At 37.5% G+C, this 23,800-nt stretch overlaps 1 protein-coding gene across 9 annotated transcripts in view; it reads left to right on the top strand.

Annotated features, from left to right (window-relative positions):
• TPK1 (thiamin pyrophosphokinase 1) overlaps window positions 1–23,800 on the top strand; it is a 300,110-nt gene that overhangs the window by 225,861 nt on the left and 50,449 nt on the right. For all 9 annotated transcript variants that reach the window (XM_051768529.1, XM_051768524.1, XM_051768533.1 and 6 more), the window contains one exon: window positions 7,973–8,084. In XM_051768529.1, the coding sequence (XP_051624489.1) occupies window positions 7,973–8,084 (112 nt within the window). The remainder of the gene's footprint in view (window positions 1–7,972; window positions 8,085–23,800) is intronic.

The following is a 23,800-nucleotide window of genomic DNA, read 5'->3' as shown; positions in this document are numbered from 1 at the left end:
ATCTTGCTTCCAGAGATCATGCAGTTTATTTTTCCTCCTGAATTCCAAGAGGAATTCCCTGCTCAGCCAAGTCTTCTACCCTGCTTGCTTGACTTCTGACACAATGGGTTTTACTGCTCCAGTGCTTTTAAAAGGTGATTCTTAAAAAATGACCAGCACTTGTGAACCTGTGAGCCCTCAAAAGCAGATTCACAGGTGACACTGCTCCTTGGGTAGCTAAAAGTTTGGTCTCTTAAAATCCAGGTTGACCTTTTTTTTTCTTATTGTACCAAATTTTATTACTCAACCATTTCATGCTAAGACTGAGTATGCTTCAGCATGTTGATAATTTTTAATACTTATTTGGGGAATATAAGAGGTCCTCCACATAGGTCTAAGGTAAATGCCACATGGGCTTTTTGTTCTTTCATTGTCTGCTATACAATACAATTTCTTCTGCCTTTTGGTATTTTAAATAAAGCTACAATTCTTTTGGGATGCTCCCTCAGAATTATAACTGTGGTGACATATGGGGTGCTGGAAAGATGCATTCAGCATTCAAATTCTTGTGAGAAAAGATACCAGGCTGACTGCGTTTGTTTATGGTAAGAAATCACTGTCAAATATTTAGGACTCAAGTTGGCCTACTTTGAATGCTTTTAGTGTGCTTGTGCATATTCCTCTGTATTCTGTGTGCCAAACCTGTCATTGATACCAGTGATGACATGGGTACAGTTCCCATTGAAATGCAAGGGAACTGAAGCTATATTCATTACAAAAGGCTATTGCAAATAAACTTCACACCCCTATCCAAGTGTGACTTATAAATGAGGAAAGTGGAGTTCAGGGCAGTATAGTATTCTGTTTCCCCACCAATCCAATAATGGATTTTTGTGTGGACTGTGATTTCCAACTGACTACTGACCTATACAAGAAAAAGGGAAGAAGGCTGAAAAAAAAAAAAAGGAGAAAAAATTCTTTATTTGAATAGCCAGCTTGAAGTTTCTTTAATTATATTTGTTCTTCCTGACCTGAGTAACACATCTTTGAATTTCACAGGTGTAGAGAGAAGCAGTCAGTCATTTCTAGTGCAAGATCTCGGGTATAACACTTCTTCAAAGCCTGCTGTTATAAAACAGAAGCTATTTTCCTGTCTACTGAAAATAGATATGGTTTCTTATCCTAGGTCAATGAATATCTTTGTAATATCAGCAAATTATTTCTTCCTGTAACAGAGTTCAAGAAAGTGCAAAATTTTTTCCAAAGTTCATTCTTTGTTACTTCAAGCCTCTATCTTTCTTGCTTAGAGGTATATGAAAGTAACAGTCGGAAATGAGAGGGAGAAAGGAGCATTTGTGGGATTCCACCACTCAATGAAAAGAATTCCGTTAATAAGTTTGTTGGCACTGAACAAATCATAGAGGCCAGGCTTTTATGAAGCCCCTAATCCTAACATGAAAGCCCCAAATATGAAGCCAGTTCTACTAAAAGGATGGTGGTATATAAGAGGATTTGTAGGCTCATGATTTGCTGCATTGTATAATATATAAAAAAGCAAGGGCATCCTATGGATGTAGATTGAGAAGTACAAGAAACTAAAAGGTGTTGGCCAGCAGCCTATTGATCATTCTTCTTAATTATGCAATACAGAAGATTTCCAAGTGAGATTTTGGAGGAGGAAAGCTTCAGAGATTTGCAAGTTTGTCTGGGAAGACTCCTGAGAACAGATAAACAGATTTGAATTCTGTGTATTCTTATCTTACATAGCATAAAGGTGCCTTCCAGAAACACTTAGTAATTCAATGAAGAAGAAATTATTCCTTGCCACAAGTTAGGTGAACAATAGCCTGTCTTCTAAATTAACTCCCATACTTCTCTAATACCCAGGAAAATAAGAGAATGAAGTCTAGATAGAAGGGATCCTAGGGACTCTTCCCCTCTAGAAATGCACAAAAGAGAATGGGTAGTGACACTAAATTTATTATGAACTGATGGATAATGAGAAGGATTATGCTGTATTTTTTATCACTTGGGAATTACAGGGTATTAGTACCCTTAGTGAAGGCCCCTCTAGGCTGACAATTTAACTGCAACATTGCATAATAATTATACAGGCAATATGAAATCTTCAGCAGCTTGTCTACTTTTCACTCCTATCTGCAATCTATTATACTCTGTAGTCTCGTAAATGGATTTATAGAAAATGGTTCCGATTTTTTTAAGGCATCACTAAAAATGCTAATTAAACCTATAATGATGTGCCTGCTGAGGATAAGGCATCAAATGCACAAGCTCAAGGATAAAATGTCATACTGGGCCAGTCTAAGACTTACTTGAATGTAGAGAAGGACCAGTAAATTTTTGATTATCGTTGGTGCGTTCTCCGTTTGTGGTGTATTTTACATTGATTTATGGAGAACTGGAGAAAATATTGTGAAATTTCATTTCCAAGTGGGAAGCTTCAACAGAATGAGTTTTCCTTTTGGATGGTGTTCAGAGTAGAACAAGAGTTAGTATTTATGACATTTGTCAATCTTTAAGATATGTCTGTGTCTTTTAAAGTAGCTTTTGTATTCCCAGATATCTTTTTAGCTTGATAAAATGTTTTCATCCCTTCATTTGTGTGCATGTTACCAGTGTCTACACTGCTGGCAGTTTTAACTTTCACATTTTTTGCATTTATGATGACTGGGGTTTTGTCACTCGTATAGACTGGACTGCAGAAGATAGAGTTGTTTTACAGGCTCATGCTGCAACAAGTGATGGACAGTCAAGGAATTCACTCACCGTGCTCAGTAAAACATAGCCTCGCTATTACATGAGGAGTGTACTCTCTGGAGGGTTTTACCAGGACTGTATGTAAGATGTTCATGTGTGAATGTGTGAAACTGGAATCGTTTCCTCTGTGAACAATTTGTACATTAGATATACAGTGGCAACCACTTCAGCAAATAACCTCAGGGTATAGTAAATCTCTTCTGTTTAGTAGCACTCACCTCCACAGGAACTTCCTTCTGTACCCTTGACATAAACTGGTTTGAAGCACATGTGTTCATTAATTGGATCTAATAATGATTATAATATTCTTTCTCTCCTGCCTGGGAATTTATTCACTATAAAGTCATTTTTTCTGAAGTGCTTCTCCTGAAGGATAGCCTTGGTAAGGCTCTGTCTTGAAAGGAGCTGATGTACTGAAGTCTATCCATTTCAATGCAGGAACACTAAAAACGTTTGATAGTAGGGATTGGCAAGATTGGGTCCAATAGTTTTCCATATTATTTTGAAGAATAATAAATTTGCTGTTTTTTCTATATGCGTTTAAGCAGTCATTGATATGACAGGCAAGAACTTTTAAACTTCCTAGTTTTTGCTGGAACTGTAACTACTTTTGTTTTCAGCAACAACAAAAAACCTGATTTGCTCAGAAAATGTTCTTTGAATAGCATTCATGTAATCGCAACTTGGCACTATGTGTATTTGTGTGAAAAGACAATTGATGATATTTTAGGGTTATAATAAAATGGCTCTTCTTAAGCACATCCTTTTAGAAAATTGGCTGTATTTATCTTGCTCAGAATCTCAGCCTAAAAGCTTTTATTATTGTTAAGTCAAGCTTCTGCACAACTAATGATTAGTAGAAATATTTCTGGAACAACTGATATTTGATTTTAAACGTAAATGTTCTCGACTTTGTTTCATACTTGTTCCTTTTCTCCTACTCCTCTCTTCTGCGGTCTTTAGTGATTGTGTTGATTTCCACCCATTCCCCAAATCTTTTATCTATATACAATTTTCTGCACCCAGATGTTTATGTACTAAAACAAACTGTGGTTTTTGCCTTTTCCCTGGGTAACACTATGACATCTGTATTTAGTTTTCTGCTGCTGTTGTTGCTTTCAAGTGTGTGCTGCCATCTATGGAGTAATCAAGGAAATAAAGCTGCTATAAAAAAGATGCTTTATCGAAAGATCATGGAAAACAAGATCTAGCTAGCAGAGGAGGTATTGTAGAGCAGTTGGCCAAATCTCAAGAAATCCTGTTTCTCTGTATTCCCAGATCTCGCAGCAAGTACAGGTGACAGTATACCTTTTAGAAAAATCAGTGATTTCTTATATTATACCAGAGAAACTATCAGGGCAGCCTGAAGATCAGAATAAGGTTGCTTTGCCCTCTAATCAGGTAACTCATTCTTTTTCCTTCCCCGTTACCTTTCACATGTCCTAGTTCTTCAGCAGTTTCCAAGATCTACTTACAATTTCTTTCTTCACTTGTTTTTTAAAGCTTAATTTTAATTCCTTATTCTTCCCCAGCATCTTGTTAACTCGTCTATGTACAGTTTCAGCCTGCCAAGTTCCAAGTTTCCCTCCTTCAGATCCCTTCAGAATGCAGTACTGAAGATCAACCCTCATTCCCTCTTCTCTTTCATAACTTGCTTGATGTCTATTTTAGAGTGTACATTTATTGCAGCACATTTATTCAAGTTGGTCTGAAAAGCACTTGGAGGAGTAATTTTCTGTGTACTGGGATATCTATATACGCAGAGAAGCTATCAGCTTTTATCTTGATACTGTTCATGTGCTTTTCAGCTTGAAAATTTTTGACTAAGGATTTTAGCATCTTACCACCTTGAATGGGGTTAGGTATATGAGTTCCCATCAATCAGACTTCTATTCATTTCAGTTAGGAGATGCGACAAAGAACAACTATGTCTTTAGGTCTTCCCTCAGTGAAAACAGTGTTCGAGTGGGTGTATATTTAACCACTACTACTTAAATGCCTTTTATAACACAAGGCATTAGAATCAAAAGGAAAAGTTTAACCTATGTGGATGAAGAATTCTTAAAAATATCTTCTGACATTTTCCTCTTATTGCTGAACTCAGAAATTGATCTTATTTTCCAGCATCAGAAACAAAATGAAGGAAAAAAATCAATGCTGAAGATTGATCAATGTTTTTCAAAACTGACTTAATAAGATAAGAATCAATGCAGCTGTATTATTTGCCATTCTTTTATCACCAGGAATTACCATTCAAACATGGTAATATTTGATTCTTAAGTTAAATGTGAAAATATTTCAGTTATCTCCTACAGAGGAAAAAAAAATTATGAAGGAGGAATTTATTTTATTTCTTTTTAAACCTAGTTTTAGAACTTTGAGTTCTGCAGAAACTGAAAACAGTTTGATATTTTAAGTGTCAGTATATAATTGTTCCTTTAATCACACAGACTTAAATAGAACAAATTATTACTTGTATTTGCAAATTAGAAGCTCTGATCCTCCCTTCCTCCTGCAAATATCAGTTCCATCTTGCTTGGTTGAGAGATCTGTACTCAAAAATTTGAAGATGAGCTTGGGCACTGAATTTCCCCCATGGCAGGCTCACAGTGCTTTGAATTTAGAGTACTGTGCAAATGCATTGACTGGTTAACCTTTTTTGTCAAAAATTAGTAGGTTACTTGGAATTCTTTTGTTTGGGTTTTTTCCCAATGTGCATTCCCTTTTCTGCCACCACTATCCCCAGTAATATTAAGAACCCTTATTGACTTATAAAAAGAGAAGTCTTAAAAACTGACTTCTATTAAATTAGTGGAGTAATCCCTAAGACATAAATTTGTCCTAACAGTTCAGAGGGTTTTTTTTTTTAAAATAATTTGCATTTCAATATTTCAGTTCCTGTTTACCTGCTGCCCTGAGTTAGCCCTTTGGGTTCCCAGTTTGCAAAACACAACTGAGTGCTAGAAAATGTCCTTTTAGGGAAGAAAGTTAATGTTCTCACATAATCACTGAAACATTGAACTGGAATTTTAGGGAGGTACTAGACACTGAAAGACTCCTGATAAAATCCTAGATATTGGTGAGCCTCTGGTATTGTTTAAAGATTTATTTCATGAGCATAAGAAGACAACTTTCTGCATAAATTTCCATTGAATTGTTTCCTTATCTATAAGCTGGGTGAGAATGTCATGAAATAGGAAATGCAGACCTCATAGTAGTTCAACATAGATTTTGAGAACACACAACTTAATCAGGTTCTCTGTGGGGCCAGCTACTTTTACATCTGCTTTTCATATTCCCTTACTAATAGATAAATATGGTGAGTTTGCTCCTCTCCTAGAGTAGCTCTGAGCAGCAATATTCATTGGAAATAGACAGTCCCACCCCTTCATCTCTTCTTCATTATCAGCTTCATTACAGACAATATTTGCAATCGTATAACAAGAGAGCTTGTACTTGTACTTCTCCCTTTCCCTCTGTGCTGTGAGAGAGAAGTAGCATGGCATATTGCATAGCTAAAAGGTTATCAAGCCTGAATTTGTTACACCTCTGAATTTGGCAGGCAAGCATTCAAAACCACTACGGATATACATGGCTCATCACCACATGAAGCTGGACACCCTGAGAAGACAGATGATATTGGATTGGTTTTCTTGTTGCTCTGCAAACAATCAAATAGGCTTAAGCTATGCAATCTGATACTCTCTAATTGACAGCTTTTCCAAGGTTCATTTGTTAACTGAGAGCATGACATGTATTGAAGTTGTTTCTTCATAATGCATTTGGCATTAACGGGAGAAGTTGTTGAATGCCTCAGACATCATGTCTCAGCAATAAGATATTTTGCCTCCAGTTTTGACTTTCTAACTGGTGACTTTGTATTTGCAAGAGCATGTGAAATGAGCATATGACAGGACAAGGCATGAGAAAAAAGCTTAAATACATTTTCCTTAGAAAATTTGTGAGACAGTGTTTTTTGCTGCTTGGGACATTTACTTGATTTTCACGATTCAACTGTGTTTTTCTTGCTCTTGGTATAAAACCTTGGTTTCTTGTTTAACAAATTACTCACTGAATACTCATTTGGTTTCAGAGAGTCCTTTTATTTTGGTATATTTATAAATAGGCATATATGATTTTATTTATAGTGATGAAGAATTTGTGTAAAAGACATGCTAAGGAGTTTGACTTGCCCATGCACCCACAAGCAAATAAAATAAACCATTAAAGATTCTTAAGGTTCCCCCAGATGAAGCCCATGTTTATTTGAAAGAATAAATTATCTGTGTAGAAGAGACCAGAGATGGTTTCTTCACTGATCTTGTCACTACTTGGCATTTGCTGTTTTCTTGTAGCTAGTTTCCATAAACACCTCCTTAGTTTCTCAGAACACATACTGTGCCAGAACTATAACACTCAGCACTTTTTTTTTTTCATTCTGTGAAAGATTTCCTCTATCTACTCTTCCTTGCAACTGTTCATATGCTGATACCTGGCAAGATGTTCACACAGGGTCTATAAGTGCTAATTAAGAGCTTTGTCACAAATCCATCATCATTAATAGCTGTTGTTTCTCCTGCATCCCATGAACTGTAGAGTTACAAGATAAATTTATCTTAGGTGTACAAAAAATTTTCTTTAATTTCAGTTTTTGTTCTTTCTCATTGTAAACATGTTACTTTAAATATTTAGGCTAATTTCTCTAGCACCTAGTTGAGTTTCTGCACATATTTGTCCTTCTGGGAAGAGTACATGCCTGGGGAAGTACATGAAATTTTACAGATGTTGTCAAAATAATGAAGGAGTTTCAGTGGCACTTTGACTAGCATTGTTTAGGAAGTGAAACACAGCTGTTTAGATGAGGAAAAAATGAATTAATGGATCAGGATGCCTTCATTTCATGGGAATAAAGAGCCTAGCTTTGACAGAAGTGTCTATTCAAAAAATGATAGGAAAGAATGCACAAAGCCAGACTCTGCTTAGAAAAACCTAGAAACAAACCAGAAAGCCCTGAGGTCTGGAACCTAAGCACACATCTCTCCACCCTCTGTAAACATTAATGGCCTGAGTTCCTGCTGCAATGAAATATTCCTCAGCTCTTGGGGGACATTCTGGACCTGTCTCCATCTGAGTACTTTCTATTTTATTTGCAAGGTCTGTTAGCAGGTTCGGGTGCCTGGCAAGCATTGACTCCAGAAGCCCTTCTGTCTTGCAGGGCAAGCACAAGCTGCGTGTGGACACAGGACTGGAAGGCACCTGGTGTGGCCTCATCCCCATTGGGAACTCCTGCGAGAGCGTGACCACGACAGGCCTTAAGTGGAACCTCAGTAAGTCAGATGCCTCTGGGATGGTGGGTTTGATGTGGTCCTAACCATACATTTACACCAGCATCACCAGTGCTGAAGGGCCTTACAAGTTTAAAGGTGGAGCCTGGCATTGAATCTCTGCCAGGCCATTTTTTTTCTTAGAAATGAAGGGGCTTTTACAAAAAAAGAAGAGAAATACGTTTAAACCTGAGATATCACAGGCAGAAACATGTTTTCCATTTGGGAGTCATTGTGCTCTTCAAATAGAACATTTGTTGAGGTCATGATACATTACCATCTTGATACATTACCCTCCAGGGAGAAGAAGCCACGAGTGTCTAAACTTCTGTTTATAAGCCATAAAGTTACAACAGACAAATAATAATGTGATACAGATTATTAAAGCTTCCTCACTTCTGAACTGCTTCATGTATATTGTCTGTTTGTCAACTCTGAATTAATACATCTTTTTTCTTATTTTAAAGTGGAAAAAAGGTGCATTTGATCTAGAACCAGGGACATTTATCTGTAAAAAAGGAGGTTTCATGATTAAAAAAAAATTGAAGCAACCTTTATCCTCCTGCCCCTTCCTCCTGTACTGAGTCATTCAGGATGTATTTACAGAGGAAAGTAATGGGATATTTTCAATAAAGATTCATTAAAACTTAAGAGGGAGGAAAGCAGTAATTGAGAGGCTCTGGTCTCACAGTCTGACATGACCAGGCTTTAGACCCATCCCATGTAGAAACGGCATACGGTTCTCACAGTTTGCAATGCAGTGCCTTTGCTGGCTAAAATCTGAGATTGACCCACTGTGCCAGGCAGCAGAACACCTGCTAGTCCAGGGAATTTCTTACTCCACTGAGAGCTTGAACATGTGCAATTAAGATGGTGGTAGCTCAATAATGATAAAAGATATAAATATGGCATTAATTTTGGGATGTGAGAGAATTGCCAGATGAAGAGATGCCAGGCTAGCAACGCTTTTGTCCTTTAAAATTGAATTGGAAGAGCTGACTATATTGTATAAGGGACATTCTTTTAATTTGAAAAAGTGTCAGATATTTTCACTTGTACTTATAAGTACAATTGACAAATAAGGTTCTGAATCTGCATCTGCTCATCTCCTGTTATGCAGCGAATTTTGTGGCCCATTGCACTGAGACACTAATTTCTCGGAAAATGTTCTACCTGCCATGGTGAGGGGAAAAAAGCTCAAACCAATGTCATGTTAATGAAGGAAGCATCTCTGAAGCCTATGTCATATTGCAAAAGGCTACTGTGTGGATCAGAATGTGGTAGATGCTGTGAGGCTGCAGCCTTTCTTGTGGTTTTTACTATTAGTTTAAAATGCTGTTTTTCAGATACATCAGAAATTTCTTGAGCTTAATGACAAAAATTTCATCAGATTTACAAGGTGCTCATTAGAAAGACGGTAATTTTAAAGATGGTCTGTTTGCTCCCACAAATGACATGGCTTTGTGGCTTTGTTAGTACTAAATTATGATTGCCTGGTCTGCTGAAGCTATGGAAAAAGGGATTGCTAGTCTAGCTGTGCCAGCTGAAAGAGGGCACAGAGGGGATATGCAATGGCAGCAAAGGTTTTTTCCTATCTAGGGTTGGGTTGAAATATCAGTTTCTTCAATGTTGGTCATTCTAGTTGTGCTGTAGTCAACTCCTTCAGGTTTCTTAGAGACGTAACTAAATGTGGACCTATGGGGAATTTTATTACACTTAATTTCATCTCTTTTTTTTCTTTTTTTGAGGGGACAAAAAAGTATTTAAAAAACTGTTTCCTACTTGTTTCATGTTAGCACTATACCATCATCTATGCTTCTCCCCACCCTTGTTACTGTCTCCAGGAGGAAAGAGAACAGACTTTTACAGTATTTTCCTTAGTGATGTGTACAGTGTGTCCAATTACAGGCTATGCTTTCAGACTCAGTATTCATGTTTCTCACAGGTCCTAGTTCCTTCATTTATTTCTCCATTTTGATCAGAGATGTATGTATAGAGAGATATATAAAACCAAAAAATTATCTGGTCTTCCTTGTAGATATTCAATCTGTCTGAGACAAACTCTTGCCCAACTGACTAGAGCTAACCTTTACTCATCCAAATACAGAATAACTTTGGAATAATGTTATTGTTCAGATAGTGATTAAAAAAAAAATAAAGTGCAGCTACATTTCCTGAAAGGGAAACCAATAGCTCAAATACAGCATATGGTTAGTAGAGACTTGACTGGGTTTTTTTCACTGGAAAGTAGGACCTACATTCAGATAGCTTAAGTTTGATATTAGCTTCCATTGTGTTAATGACTTCTATGCTGCCTGTAGTTTTGCAGTTATTTTTAAAAATATTAGTCCTCCTGTGAATTCTGATGGAGAAGCAAAGGCTCACCTGGGAAGAAAAGGGAATAAGAAGATAGTGAAGTGTGATGTGGATGTCAGCCTTGCTGCTGATGGCTGGCAGTGGCAGAGCTTTCCCTATTCATTCTTTAATGGCACTCTGAGCACACACCTTCGTAAACCTCAGTAAATAAAAATGTTTGGCTATAAATTCATTTTCATGTGTCAATCATAGAAGAAATGTTAAGCCCAATATGACATGAGAGGCCTATTCCTCCGGTTTGTTATGGAATTAATTGGATGTGACCTGGCATGTTTGATTTTAAAAGTAATTTTTGAGTCCTCAGAATATTTAAGTATCCAGACAGTAAACTAATTACAGGATTTTAGTTCAAACACAGATGCATTAGGTGAGAGGGGAGCCCTCATTTTTGCGAACAAAAATTTCCAGCAAATTAAAATTCAAGTAAGACTGCAGTACAAGAAAGAGCTGGCTCTGTATTAAGTTTTTTTATGTTTAACATTAATTTCTGTCTGAGCATATCTAGATTACTCTGCTGATTAAAATTTGTAAAACCTTCAACAGGTAGTCAAATATTATCTGTGTCCAGTCTACAGGTGCTGTCTTAAGACTTTATAGATTCAAAGACAAGGATAAATACCTAGGATAGAAGGTGTATTGAGGTTAAGAGGATAAGAGTAGGCTACCAAAGGTCTCATTTCAATGGCTGAATTAGATAAACCTGAAATCTGTAAGTTATTCTGCCAGCAGAGAAATTACAATGTCTTTTAATATTGCAGAATTCAGTATTTTTTGTATGTCCGTTTGAGAATGCAGCATGTATGCATGCTTTTATGCATGCTTATCTTAGTTATTTGGTAGCACTTGTGAGAAACAGAATTTTCATTTATTTTAGTTCTCATGTGTGAAAGAACTTGGAGAAGAAGGTGGAAAATTGATTAGAGAAAATATTTTTATCCATACTTGCTATTGTGTAGCAGACACTCAGAACACATTATAAACATATTCTTTCCAATCCCAAAGGCATACAGATCTTTTCTCTATTAAAATCTGATTTACAGCACAGGAATCAGATAATGCTTTATCTGATTTGACTCACCTGACTGCTTGCTGATAACAGCTCTCATGTCTAATAAATAAATAACCAAAAATCCAATAATGCCAGAATTACCCAGCATTCTTCATTAGGTCCTCAGTGGTGCTTTCATGGAAGGTAAATAAGAATGAAGGTAGAAATCAGCTGCACTTTTCATCAAAGAATAGGTTGGAGAGTAATGGTAGGATTTTTTAGGAAATGGTTCCTTTTCTAGGAAATTAGTTTAGAAAATAATCTTGCCAACTAATTTATGCTTCATCCCTATGGCCTTTGATATGATGTTTGACATACCTGTTCTGAAAATGCCAGCATATATGTGCATACATATATATAAACACTGTGTGTATGTGATCGTGCTTTCCAGGTAATTCTCATGCAGATTTGCTTCTTTAGGCAGGAAGTTAAATTGCTGTAAAATGCTACCATTCAACAGAGTGCTACTATCATTTCACTTTAAAAGGCAATAACAATAACAACAGGAACAAGACCTTTCTCTAACTGTAGCAGCAGAGCATCCACTGACTACTAATGCCACAGGTAGACAAACAGGATCCAAAATCTTTTTGATGCTGTTTATTTACACTGTTGGTAAAATTGAAATGTTTGCACTGTTTTATGGCATTGGGGTTTTCTTGACATTGCATTGTAGATGGGAAAAAAAGAGATTACAGAAGCAGTGGAGGGTTGTGTTTTAGGAGAATACAGAGTCTAAAAGATGAAAGAAAATGAGTAACTCCTTAAAAAAAAAGTCAGATGCTAAGGGACTGTTCTTGGAAAGGCTATAAATTAAGATGGACAGGTATCTGTGTGCTAGTGAAGCTGTTTGTGTAAGCACTCTGTAGCCTATTTCATAACTGAAATAGTTTATATCTCACATTTTGCTACCCAAGTTCATTCTGACTGAGGCAAACTAAGCGGCACTTCTGGGAATCACTCTGTTTTCGGTGGGAGAGTAAATATCTTCACAGCTGGATTCCCTTCTCCTCTGCTTTTCTCTCCTTTCCTCCCTTCTCATGTTCTTCACTGGTAGAAAATATATTATCAGTGATGTACTTTTTCACTTATTCATTGCAGCTCTAAGACTCTGGGTAGGGTGGGGTGGACAGAAATGGTGCTGCTGATCCAGAAGCATTGGGTGGCTTTGACCTTCGGTGAGCTGTTTGCCCGCACTCCTGCGCTGCTGTCGGCCTTCCAGGATCACATCATTTATTACAAGACAAAGGCTGCTGAAATACTTTTCCAATGAAGCAGATGTTCTGATCGTGACAGCCTGGTATCCTACTGAAAGTCAGCAAAAGCAATGAGTGCATTGCTTAGCATTGGTGTAGATGATTTTGAACCACAAAGACCTTTGGTCTACATTAAAGGACTGATGAGCACTGAGCTCAGTTGTGCTGGGCCCCTAAACCTGTATTTGAGTTTTTTCTGAACAGCAGCTTGAAAACTCAGTCAGGCTTTGTGAAGAGGCTTGAAATGGGGATTTGTGGTCATGCATTCAGTTCATTTTCACATATTTATGTAACTGCATTGTCGTGGCACATTGCAACTATGGAAATTTAATTTCATTATTAATATAGAGGGGAGAGGGTTGTCAAGAGAGCAAAATGATCTCTTCTTTCATTTGCATCCCCTATGTTACTTCAGTCCCTGTTTCTGCTAATGGAAATGTAACCTGGAGGTATGAGGAAGTAGGTGCTCTGCTTCAGCACAGATTTGGTGCAGATAACCCTCATCTCTCTGGTGGCACTAGGTTGGTGAGAATACTAAAGTCACATGGAAATCAAAAGCAACCTGCTGCTACAGAAGGATGATGATTGCAAAGACAAAACACCTTTCTGGGCAAGATAGAGATTTCCAGAGAGCCAGAGAGCTACCATTTAGATTGGATGGGGGGCCATTAATTCTATGGATTTCAGCAGTGACTGAATTTTCATAGGTGAGTTTGGGGGATGAATTTGTCCAAGAAAGAGACTTCATAGTTTATACTAAAGACATTTAACCCTAAAGGCATTCTCATCAGTCAGCCTGCCCATGGATGCCGGGAAATCATCTTGTTCAGACAATAGTAGAGTCAAAGCTGAAACATAATGGTGTACTTCAATGAAAATCAGTGAAAAATTGTCCAGAGTACAAATGCTCATTTGTCATATCCCTTGCAAATATACTTTAATTGTTTTCATATTTAAATGTTCAGAGTCAGCCATAATAAATGTAAATGTCACACTGCTGAGAGATTTCCAAAAACAAAAAAGCTCTCGGAGGCATGTGGTGAGTTATTGCCATTACCAGCATCTCTGCAGAACCACAAAAGGGCAAGGACTGGTAGGAAGACAAATCAATCATGTCTGGCTAGAGTCTCCCAGAGTTAAAAAATGAGATGCGTTTGTGTGTGGTGACTCAGTTAATGAACATATGCTATTTAGACTGGGGGAAGTTGTTCAAATAGGTAGGCATTGCCACTGAGCATTGACTCCTCCTTTCCAATTTGTATGCCGACCTTTTAGTTCTGTGTATTTTTTAGTACATACTGGTGTATATGATTGATCTCTTCTCCCCAAAAACATGACACTGAGGGAAATTATTTTCTCTGCAGTGATCTATTTCTGAACCTTAATGGCAAACAGTCCTGGCTATCTCCTCTGCAGTGTCTCAATTCTTCACTGGCTGTTCCCTTTGTAAACACTTTGCACGTTGTATCTGATGGGGCTCTGCTCTCTCCCAGTTTTTGCCTCTAGATGTTTGTGGAAATGAAGAGGTGGATTTTTCCTTGCTGTTATGTGAAGTTCCAGAGAGGACAAAAGTCTGGTGGATGTCATCACTAACTTTTGTTTTATTTTATTAAAAAATTATGTTTTAGCTGTAAGTTGTTTATGGCATCCTGATGCGTAATTAATAAGCCGTTAACAATTGAGTGTAGTGAGCATGCTATGGAACTATTAATTTTAGACGTACATACCAATTACAAATCACTATGCAAGGCTGTTGTTTTCAGGTGAGTTGGAAAATACAGATTTCTGATAGATGATTCTATGTCTTGCCATAGAAGCAGCTGTGGCTTCTTTTGGGCAGTAAATTCACATGGCAGAGGGAGTCAGGGAAACAGGAGGAAGGGGAAGAAAAATCAGAGAGAGAGAGACTGGCAAAACTGGGATGTGAGGAGATTGCATTTGGAATTAGAAGCATGTTTTGGAGAAAAGGCAGATAACATCAAAATGGGAGAAGATACGAATACAGAGATTGAGAAAATGAGAACAGAAGTGTTTTAAGTAGACAGTTGACATCTTCTCTTTTGAAGCACTGAATTGAGACCAAAATTTCTCAGTCTTGTTATTTCTCTGTTGTTAGCAATTTCTCTTATTTTCCAGTGCTGTCCAGGCATTATAGCCTGCTTTTACTGTCAGTAAACTGCTCAGCTCAAGTCATGCAGGCCTGTCCACAGGATATGCCTGTGTATTGATCCAACAGCAAAAGATGGCATTAGACATTTGATTTGAGAACAAGAGGAAAACTCTTTATTTGCACTCTTATGGGTACCAATGCAGGACTCTGAAACTAGGGAAAACCAGAAACAGAGAAATAAAATTAATGAGTGGGTTTGGATGTAATCATGCATTTAGACTGAAGACAACAGCATCACTCAGGGTCCAAGGTGTATTCTCTAGGAATGAATCTGCAACCATAGTTGACGGTGCAGGTGTGTACAAGCTCAGCCTCTCACACTGCAGAAGTGGAGTCACCTGAGAGGAATAAGGTCAAGTACTGCTGAAACGTGGGATTTTCTTGTGGTTCAGGCAGTTGATTATCTGGGGTTGTTACTCTGTGCAGGTACTTTAGCTACTTGCAAGACAGCCATTCATCTCTCTTAGCACTGGAGCTGAGCTCTCAGTGCCCTAACATTCCTGAGAGCTCTGCACAGGATAGTCCAAAATGAAAGCTGTAGTATCATCTCTGTGGTACTACATAAGATGTTAGTGTATTGGATTCTTTGCTCTTGCACAGTTTAGCATGTGCAATGGCATTATCAATTCTGTTGTAATGAGCAACATACATACAAACCCATGAGGAATGCTGCATGCATGCATTCGATGCAGTTTAAATCTATGCAGTAAATAAGGCATAGAGCACTGTGATGAAAGTGTGTCAAATAAGAGAATACTATTTACTGTAATGAGTCTGGCCTGCTTGGTTAATGTGACTGTATAATTAAAGGATGAAAGCTAAAGAACATGAATTAAAATTTCACAGGCAAACTTTAATTCTGGTATCTCATTGCTCTCAAGTCCATGACATTGCAACCTTAGCATTTCTTAAGAGTTTTCTTCCATGTGTATTATTTCCACTTGAATGTGGGTCCAATTGCTGTTTAACTGTATGTATGTATGTACTGTATGTATGGTGCACATCACATTGTATCAACAGAAGTTTAGGTCAGCATGTGGCAGCTGAGTTTCCTGTGTTACCTAGATTTTGAAGCTTTTCCTTGTATTTAATAAGAAAAGTTCAATAAAACAAATTAAACCTTTCAAACAATTCCAAATATTTTTAGTATATTTTAAGTGGTGATACATGTAATAAACCAAACAGTAAACCCCAACAAATGGAGGAATGAATGTCAAAAGATCTTACAATCTGTATAGTTTTCCTAAGGCATCACTTCTGAAAAACCTTAAAGGAGGTTCTTCTTTTATGAACTTTCAGTTCAACTTTGGGGATTCCTTCATAATAGCTTCTTCAGAAAGTCTGCTCCAATTAGGGTTTTTTCTTTCCTGTATTCTGCAGATACAGGATGTGATAAACATATTTTCATGCTGTTAAGCATTATAACAGAGCATTTATAATCTAATTGCCAATAAGAAATCTCAGAATTGTACATTTAGGTTTCCCAAGCGTAGGGCATAACTATAATTTACAAAGGCACCAGCAATACCACTGTAACACTGCTGATTGGCATGCCACTAATGATGCTGTTTATAAGACAATTTTCTAATCAGCTGCATGAACACTCATCAGGAGCTTGCTTCTTGATTTAAAGCAGAGTTGGAGAGAAAAAAGGTTTGTTTTGCTTATAAAAACAAGCCAGGATAAAAAGCAAGTTATAAAGAGAAATATCAGGTTTGGGTTTGGGGTTTTTTTTCCATTTTATGAAGCATTGATACAGTAAAAAAAAAAGAAAAACACAAATATAGAAAGCTTTGATGTCATGAATCTGGATTATGCTTTTAAAAGTTCAGTGTAGAATTAAAAACTGTGGCATGAATGAGTCAGTATTCTTCAGGCTATTTCCTTTGTGCATTTTGAAAACTGGATGATGATAGCTTAAACATTAACATTCTAGTTTTTAACAGGTGTTACATTTCCAGTCATTGTTTAATAATAATTATGTGACATTGTGTATAGTCTGTTGGGTCTAGTCAGTTGAAGCTGAGGCACAGTCAGTTTTCCATTCCTTTCACATGTCAAATTTTAGCTTTCAGCCCAATAAATTTAGCCAACCCTCTTTACCACTCAGGGACTAATTAATTATTCTTTGCCTTCTTCCTATCTATTTTATTCTTTTGTTCAGTAACAGATGGAATAGCTTTAATTTTAAAAATGTTGTCTATACCACATGTAAGCTGAGTCAATTTTGTCTGGCATGGAAATGATTTATTGTATGATTTAAGAGGTTTTAACAAGATGAGCTTCAGTTGACCTGCACGATTTACAAATATTTTTGGTACACAGAAATAAAGTACCTCTTCCAAATTTATCCCCAAGTAATCATTGTAAAACCCTTGTAAACAAACCTTGCTGTTCTGTAGTCTGTATAACCAATGTATGTTGAAGAATTCATATTTTATGAAAATATTGGAGCTTAACAATGAGCTTGTGGAATCAGTGGGAGAATTTACTTTAGTATGTTAATCTGGAGTGCCTCTGTCCCTTCCTTACTAGGGTAATTTAACCCCCAATTCATCAGAATATTTACCCATTCATGCATTTTCATGCATGTTACTAGTTCCATTGAATATAGAGGGATTATTCAGTGGGTAAAGTTAAAACATGTACAGAAGTACTTACTGCAAGTCAAAGTCTGCCACGGGAGAATATAACCTTCAAAAATGTCTGAAATGGCTTTTCTGTGTGTAAAATAACATGGTAGTGACTTTAATCTCAATTTCCAGGGTTAGCTGTCGGGGCTCATTCCTACTTGAATTCCTCTTCTCACTCCCCAGTGCTATAAAGCTCCCTTTTCTAGCTCTGCACATTTTTTATGTGTTGCTCTTTGACTGTAGTAATTTACATGAATTCCTCCTGATTTTACTGTTGAATGCCTCAGCAAAGTATGAAGACATGGTAAGACAAATGACTTTGAAATATTTCTCACATCTGGCTTCTTTATCTGTAGTTCAACAGATGTGGTTTCCTACCGGTACAGCTGTCAGGACCATGTATCAAGTGAATTTTTCATATGAGAATTCTGGAAAAAAAGGTTAAAGACCGATTCTGGATACCTACCAGAATTTTTAAACAATCATAAAGTTTTCATAAATAGCCAAAAGCATTAGAATATGGTACATGTCTGCATAGTTGTAAGAGAACAAAACATTCTGAATAGAGTGAATCAATCACAGTGGATTTGAATTGATTTTTTTTTTCTTACAATGATACAAATTTTCCACACTTTTATGTCTCTGCCATATGTAAAGCAAGATTTTCAATCCACATAAAAACCATGTATGCAGCCAATGCAAGACACCCACCAGGGAATAAGAAACATTTTCTATATCGTGTTATGGGCTAGAATGTATGAAATACTAACATCAACATAAATCTTTTTGTACTAGAATAATTAACTATTGTTCCTTTTTTATTTTTAAAATATGAAGGGTAGTTATGTTTACCTTTTAACATTCTAGAAGCCTGCAAACTGTCTTTTGGCAAGTGCAAATCAACAAATGCTGGCAATACACTGAAAGACAGCTTTCTGTTGTAAGCTTCTGTAGAGATTTATGTTGCTCATTTGCAATGTACAGTAGGAAGGTTGTTTGGTTATTCAGAGCTTATGCATGCCACTTTGTCTTTGCTGCTACCTTTTGTTATCTTGTGGTGTTTATGTTAGCATAGCTCTGGACCATTTAAGACTTGTCTTAGATTTTTGGGAGCTCTTCTGCTGGTAATTATTTTACCTCCCAAATATCTCAAGAAAACATTGTTGTCAGTGAATTTTTAGGTTAGCTTGTGTTCCTTTTAATTATTTTGTGTCACTTCTGAAATAATCTCGAAAGAATTTTACTCACCTGTTGTGAGATTCACTTTTTCCAGTCTATGCCACTCTCTAACTTCCCAGAGTAATGATTTCCTAGATGTTTGTCAGTCTTGGTTTTGTACCCATGTTTTCTGAATTTCTCTGCCAAATTTGTTCTCTATCTGCTCTGATACCACTTTCAACAGATCCTTTAGAACTTAAAAACAATTAAAAGAGTCTTGAAAAAAACAACAAACCCACAAACAAAACAAAACAACAACAAAAAACCACATCAAGAAACTTAAAATGTTGTCATGGCACAACACCACTTCCTGACTCAGTGGGTAGCACACCAGGCTGGGAATTCAGCAGTATGGCTGGAACACACCATTCTCTCTCATTAGAATGCTACCTCACTTGTCCCACTCTTTGGAACAGGGACTGTGCAGTGCACCCTGTTCTGCCTGGTAGTGAGGTACTACGGGGAGAAACATAATTAATTGCAATTGGAAGGTGACTTCTGGAGTTACTATTGAAAGCTAATACCATGGAATGATTCCTGATTTTAAATAAATGCATATTCTTTATGTTAGAGACTGCATCTGGATTATTATCTTCAGAAAGGGTATTGTGGAAAGAGAAGAAAAATCATTGTTTAACATACAGTGCCATCTACAGAATAGGTTGTGCAGCCTGCACTTCATGCATTATATGGGATTTTTCTTTTGAGTTTCTGTATTTTTTTTATTTTTTTTCCACAGTCCAGTTGATATTAATGGCTAGAGTGTATATAAGGAGTTTTTGTCAGATACCTGCAGAATTGAAGGCTGAGGATGAGAGTTGAAGAGCCCTGGGTCCTGACTGAGCTCTGGCTGAAGTGTTAGGGTGCAGCTCCTAATCTCTCAACTGCTGCTGTTGCTTGGGAAGTTGATTATGTCACCCAGGGTACCCAAATAGGATGTGGTTTGTGTGCTCATCTGCTTCAGCTGCAATCTGCAGTGTCCATAGGCCAGCTTTCATCAACAACACCCAGTATTAACTTTCTCTTAGAAGCCTAAATTTTTGGGGGTTGTTTTGTTGGGTTTGGTTTGGGTTTTTTTAATACAACTATTTCTAGAAATGCTGTGACTGCAGGTAGCTTTCCTAGCAATTGCATGATCTACTACAGTGGTCTGACAGGCACACAGAGGTGGAAAAAGGAGGGAAGGGACCAGAGAGAAAAAAGGCCAATGGGATTATGCTGGGAATATGAAGTATGCTATCGCACCTTGTCAGCTGTCCTCTCTGTTAAGAGTCAGTTTAAATGTGGGAGAGAAAGGGAGCAGGTCCTCCCATGTGTTACCTAAGCACATGCTGTAGAGAAAACTGTTAAGCTGTAGTTCTGTGTTTGCATGGTTCACTGGTTGCAATGACAGTATTGACATTGCAGGGAAAGTCGGACTTAATCCCCAAAATCTTTAGAGTGCTCTTCAGAGAAATGTTAATTTTGGTGCAGAAAGCTCAATACTTTTTTTTTTAAGACGGAAAAGGTGAAAGAACACACAAATATCACTCCTTCTACTCTCAGGAGTCCATTATGTATGTAATATAGCAAATTAAGTTACTATGCTCACTGTAGAACAAAATGTTGACTGTCCTCTTTTGTCTAGCTTCTGAACATTGGAAGTTATCTGACCTTTTAGCTGTTACTAGCTCAGGACCCACTGTTTGGCATCTTCAAATTAGTGGGGTTGAAAAACAGAAATGGGAAGGGAGGGCTGAGAATGAATTCTGACATCCAGAGCAGAAACAAAATAATTTTCTGGCAGATGATATTGCAGAGGTGAAGAGGGATAAGGTCTTTGTTTGGGATATTTTTGTACAGTTACTTGTGAAATCCAATGTATTTCAAGTAGCAGCAGAAATGGACAGGGAAGCTGAGTGTCTGAGACAGCTGAAGTTACATGTTAAATAGAGTTTATGAGACTAGTCTACCATTTCTCACCTGCACTGTCGCAGTCAGTGCATGTGACTGTGTAGGTGAGTGGGGGTGTATGTAAATAACAATTTCTCTTTATTTAATATACATTAAACCTGAAAAGGGACAGAAATATGAGTTAGCAAAGTGCTACAAAATGTGAAGTTAATTATGTAGTAGTTATCCTCAACATTTCCATCTTTAAAGTGGTTTTGAACTGCTTAAGTGCAGCAGTTACTGCAGACTGTGATTAGATAAACGGATGCAAATGGTAATTGTAACTGATGAATGATTGATGATGGCTTTATATGTTTATCATTATATACCGTTGTAAACACTTTTTTACTCAGCAAGGATGGAGCCCGTAGGCAATATGATGATGCATGAAATATGAATTCAAACTATAGTGCTTTAGAGTAGAAGGCCAATATTGTAGGCTGAGATAACCACAGAGCTGTTACCTGAGTAACTGGTGAACTTTGCCATTGATATCATTGGGCTGAGCACCTAATGTCTGCCAGCTCACGTTCAGACCTGAATACAAGTACAGCTGGGAAGGTGGGTTTACAGGAGAGAGCCTGAAAGTACAGATGGGGAGGCTGAGCATTCTTGAATAATGGCTTTTGGTGGGGAAGGCCCACTGATCCTCAGCTCAAAAGAAGAGGAGATGCCATTTCTCTTCATTTTTCTATTGTTTCTCATGGCTCCTACCTTCGCAACTTTCCAATGTCCTGTCTCCTTTCTTCTGCCCTGTAGATCTATCCGGCATTTATGAAGCAGTATTTGACAGCCACAGAATGATTCTGTTACACCCCCATTGTAGGAGCCATTTGGGACAGAAAAAGTATGTTTGTGATGTGAACAAGGAAGCAACCAAGGCTGTCTCTAGAAAAGCAGGGTGGGATAAGAGGTTTATATAATCTAATGGTGCTATAATTCTATTTGGTTTGTCACCTGCCATTTGCTAATTATTAATCACAGTAACAACCTTTGGTAGTTAGATTAATTGAAAGGGATTTTTATTGCAGCAGCTTGAGTTTAATATCAGCTCTTTGTGTACCATACAATGCAAAAAGTAACCTGTGGTAATTAAATTACAGGCTAAATCTTCATTCTACATAAATTATTCTATTCACTGAGAAAAAAAGAAGCAGGATATTACCAAAGAAAAGCCCCAGATCATTAGCAGCCTCTATTCCCTGCTCTGTTTGCTTCACTTGCAATGCTGAAATCTGTCTCTTACTTTTCCTGTAGTGTTGTAGAACTGACAATGAACTTGCTGTCTTTTCTGTCTTGTGCCTGCCCATAGGCTTGTATAAAAGAAGGGAATTAGGTTGTGTTTTGTTGACCTTTTAGATGCAAGGGAAATGGTAGTCCTGTTTCCTTACACATCAAATGCTGCCAGGGTGTTGTCTGTGTTAACCTTTGTGGAGCACCCTGATGTGATTGTTACCCTCCCACCAGGACACAGTTGTCAGAGAGAATCGAGAAGGGATAAGTTGGAGGTGCCATGCAAAACAGCTCAGCTAAAGACATTTTTCTCCTGCACCAGAGAAAAGGTATTCTGTATGTGTTTAACTACTTAGCTGATCTGTGAGTCCTGTAATTTGCTTAGCCAAACAGAACTTCAAAACAGATGGTTTCTAAATTTGGGGAAAATAACCATTACAGTATTTTTCCCTGTGCAGTCTGCAGTTATGCTTTAGTACTGAAATTATTTGAAAATTAAACCGGAAAATAAAATTTGGATCTTTACCAACTGAAAACTAATTTCAGGAACATACAATTTTTAGTATGTGTTAGGTTTTCATCTGCACATTTAGTCTAAGATTTGTTTATGTGCTGATTTAGTGTGTCTTGCTGCTTACTTGCATAAACACTACCAAATCAGTCAGCTGGAGTCACCAGCATTTTTAGCTCCCAGCTGCATTTGCTCATAAAAGGAAGAATGACAAGTTTCCTCCTTTGCAGAGGAGGAAGTAGAGAAACATTAGGAAATAATTCATTGCACTTACATAGCACCTGCCATCAGCCATCTCTACAGGCACTTTACCAGAATTAAGTCCATTACTGTGTCTGAAAAGCATTTTTGTTGCAAGAAACTGCTTCATTCCCAATCTCTTAACTGAGGAAACTGAGTCACAGAGCATTTTTCTGGTCCAAAATTGTAACTGAAGCTAATTAAAAGGTAGGAATCCTAGTATCTTGGGCTTTGGAATTATTTTTTTTTATCCTGATAGAAACAAATTAGGACAAAGGAAAACTGTTTGATATTCAGGAGTTTTTTAAGATATATGTAATATTATTGTACTCAGTATTTTCAAAGTGAATCTAATAAAATTATATTTAGGAACGCTGCCTTTCTCTTAGAATATGTAGTCAGCTCTTGGTCATTTGATATGTGTCCATCCCTGAACGTAAAGAGGGTGTGTAGGTGTAAAAATGGAGTTAAATTCAGTTTTCTGCAGTATTTGTTCTCCACTTCAACAGTCCTTTAACCATTAGTTATCAGTGTGAGAGCACCTGTATATTCTCAGGTAGCCTTTGAGATAACTCATTGCCCAAGAAAGGAAATTATCTTGGGTTGGGGATCACTAGAGAGAATTTTGGGGATATGAGTCATTTGATTCACGTCTTTGTTGCCTCAAACAAGCATGCCATGCGATGATCAGCCATACCCCACTGCACAAGGCAGACCTGGGCTGTGAAAATCACAGAATACCGGCAGATATAAATGGGTTCAGGAAAACACTTCAGCAAACACAGTGATACAGTCTCTTCCTCAAGAAACCCTTGAGCTATAGGTCCTTTGAGGAAGGGTGTGCTGAGGGAATAATGCTCCATATTGCCCTGCCTTTTAAGGTCTTTCCTGAATACCTGTTATGGACAATTGCCTGAGACTCCTATTTCAGCGTTCTACTAAGATAAATGTTTGGGATGACAACAGTGGCTGCTTTTGTGCTCTTTTGACCCTTAGAGTCTGCTACTCTTTTTCCTCCTGAGAGCACAGTTATCTTCTTCCTTTTGGGCTTTTCTCGAACATGTTTTGTCCCCTGTTCAGATTAGGGATTCATCTTTTCAGT

Source organism: Manacus candei, unplaced genomic scaffold (assembly GCF_025592945.1).
Source record: "Manacus candei isolate 608988 ecotype Guabito, Panama unplaced genomic scaffold, ASM2559294v1 h1tg000095l, whole genome shotgun sequence".
NCBI lineage: Eukaryota > Metazoa > Chordata > Aves > Passeriformes > Pipridae > Manacus > Manacus candei.
This window is presented reverse-complemented; position numbering and strand designations above follow the sequence as displayed.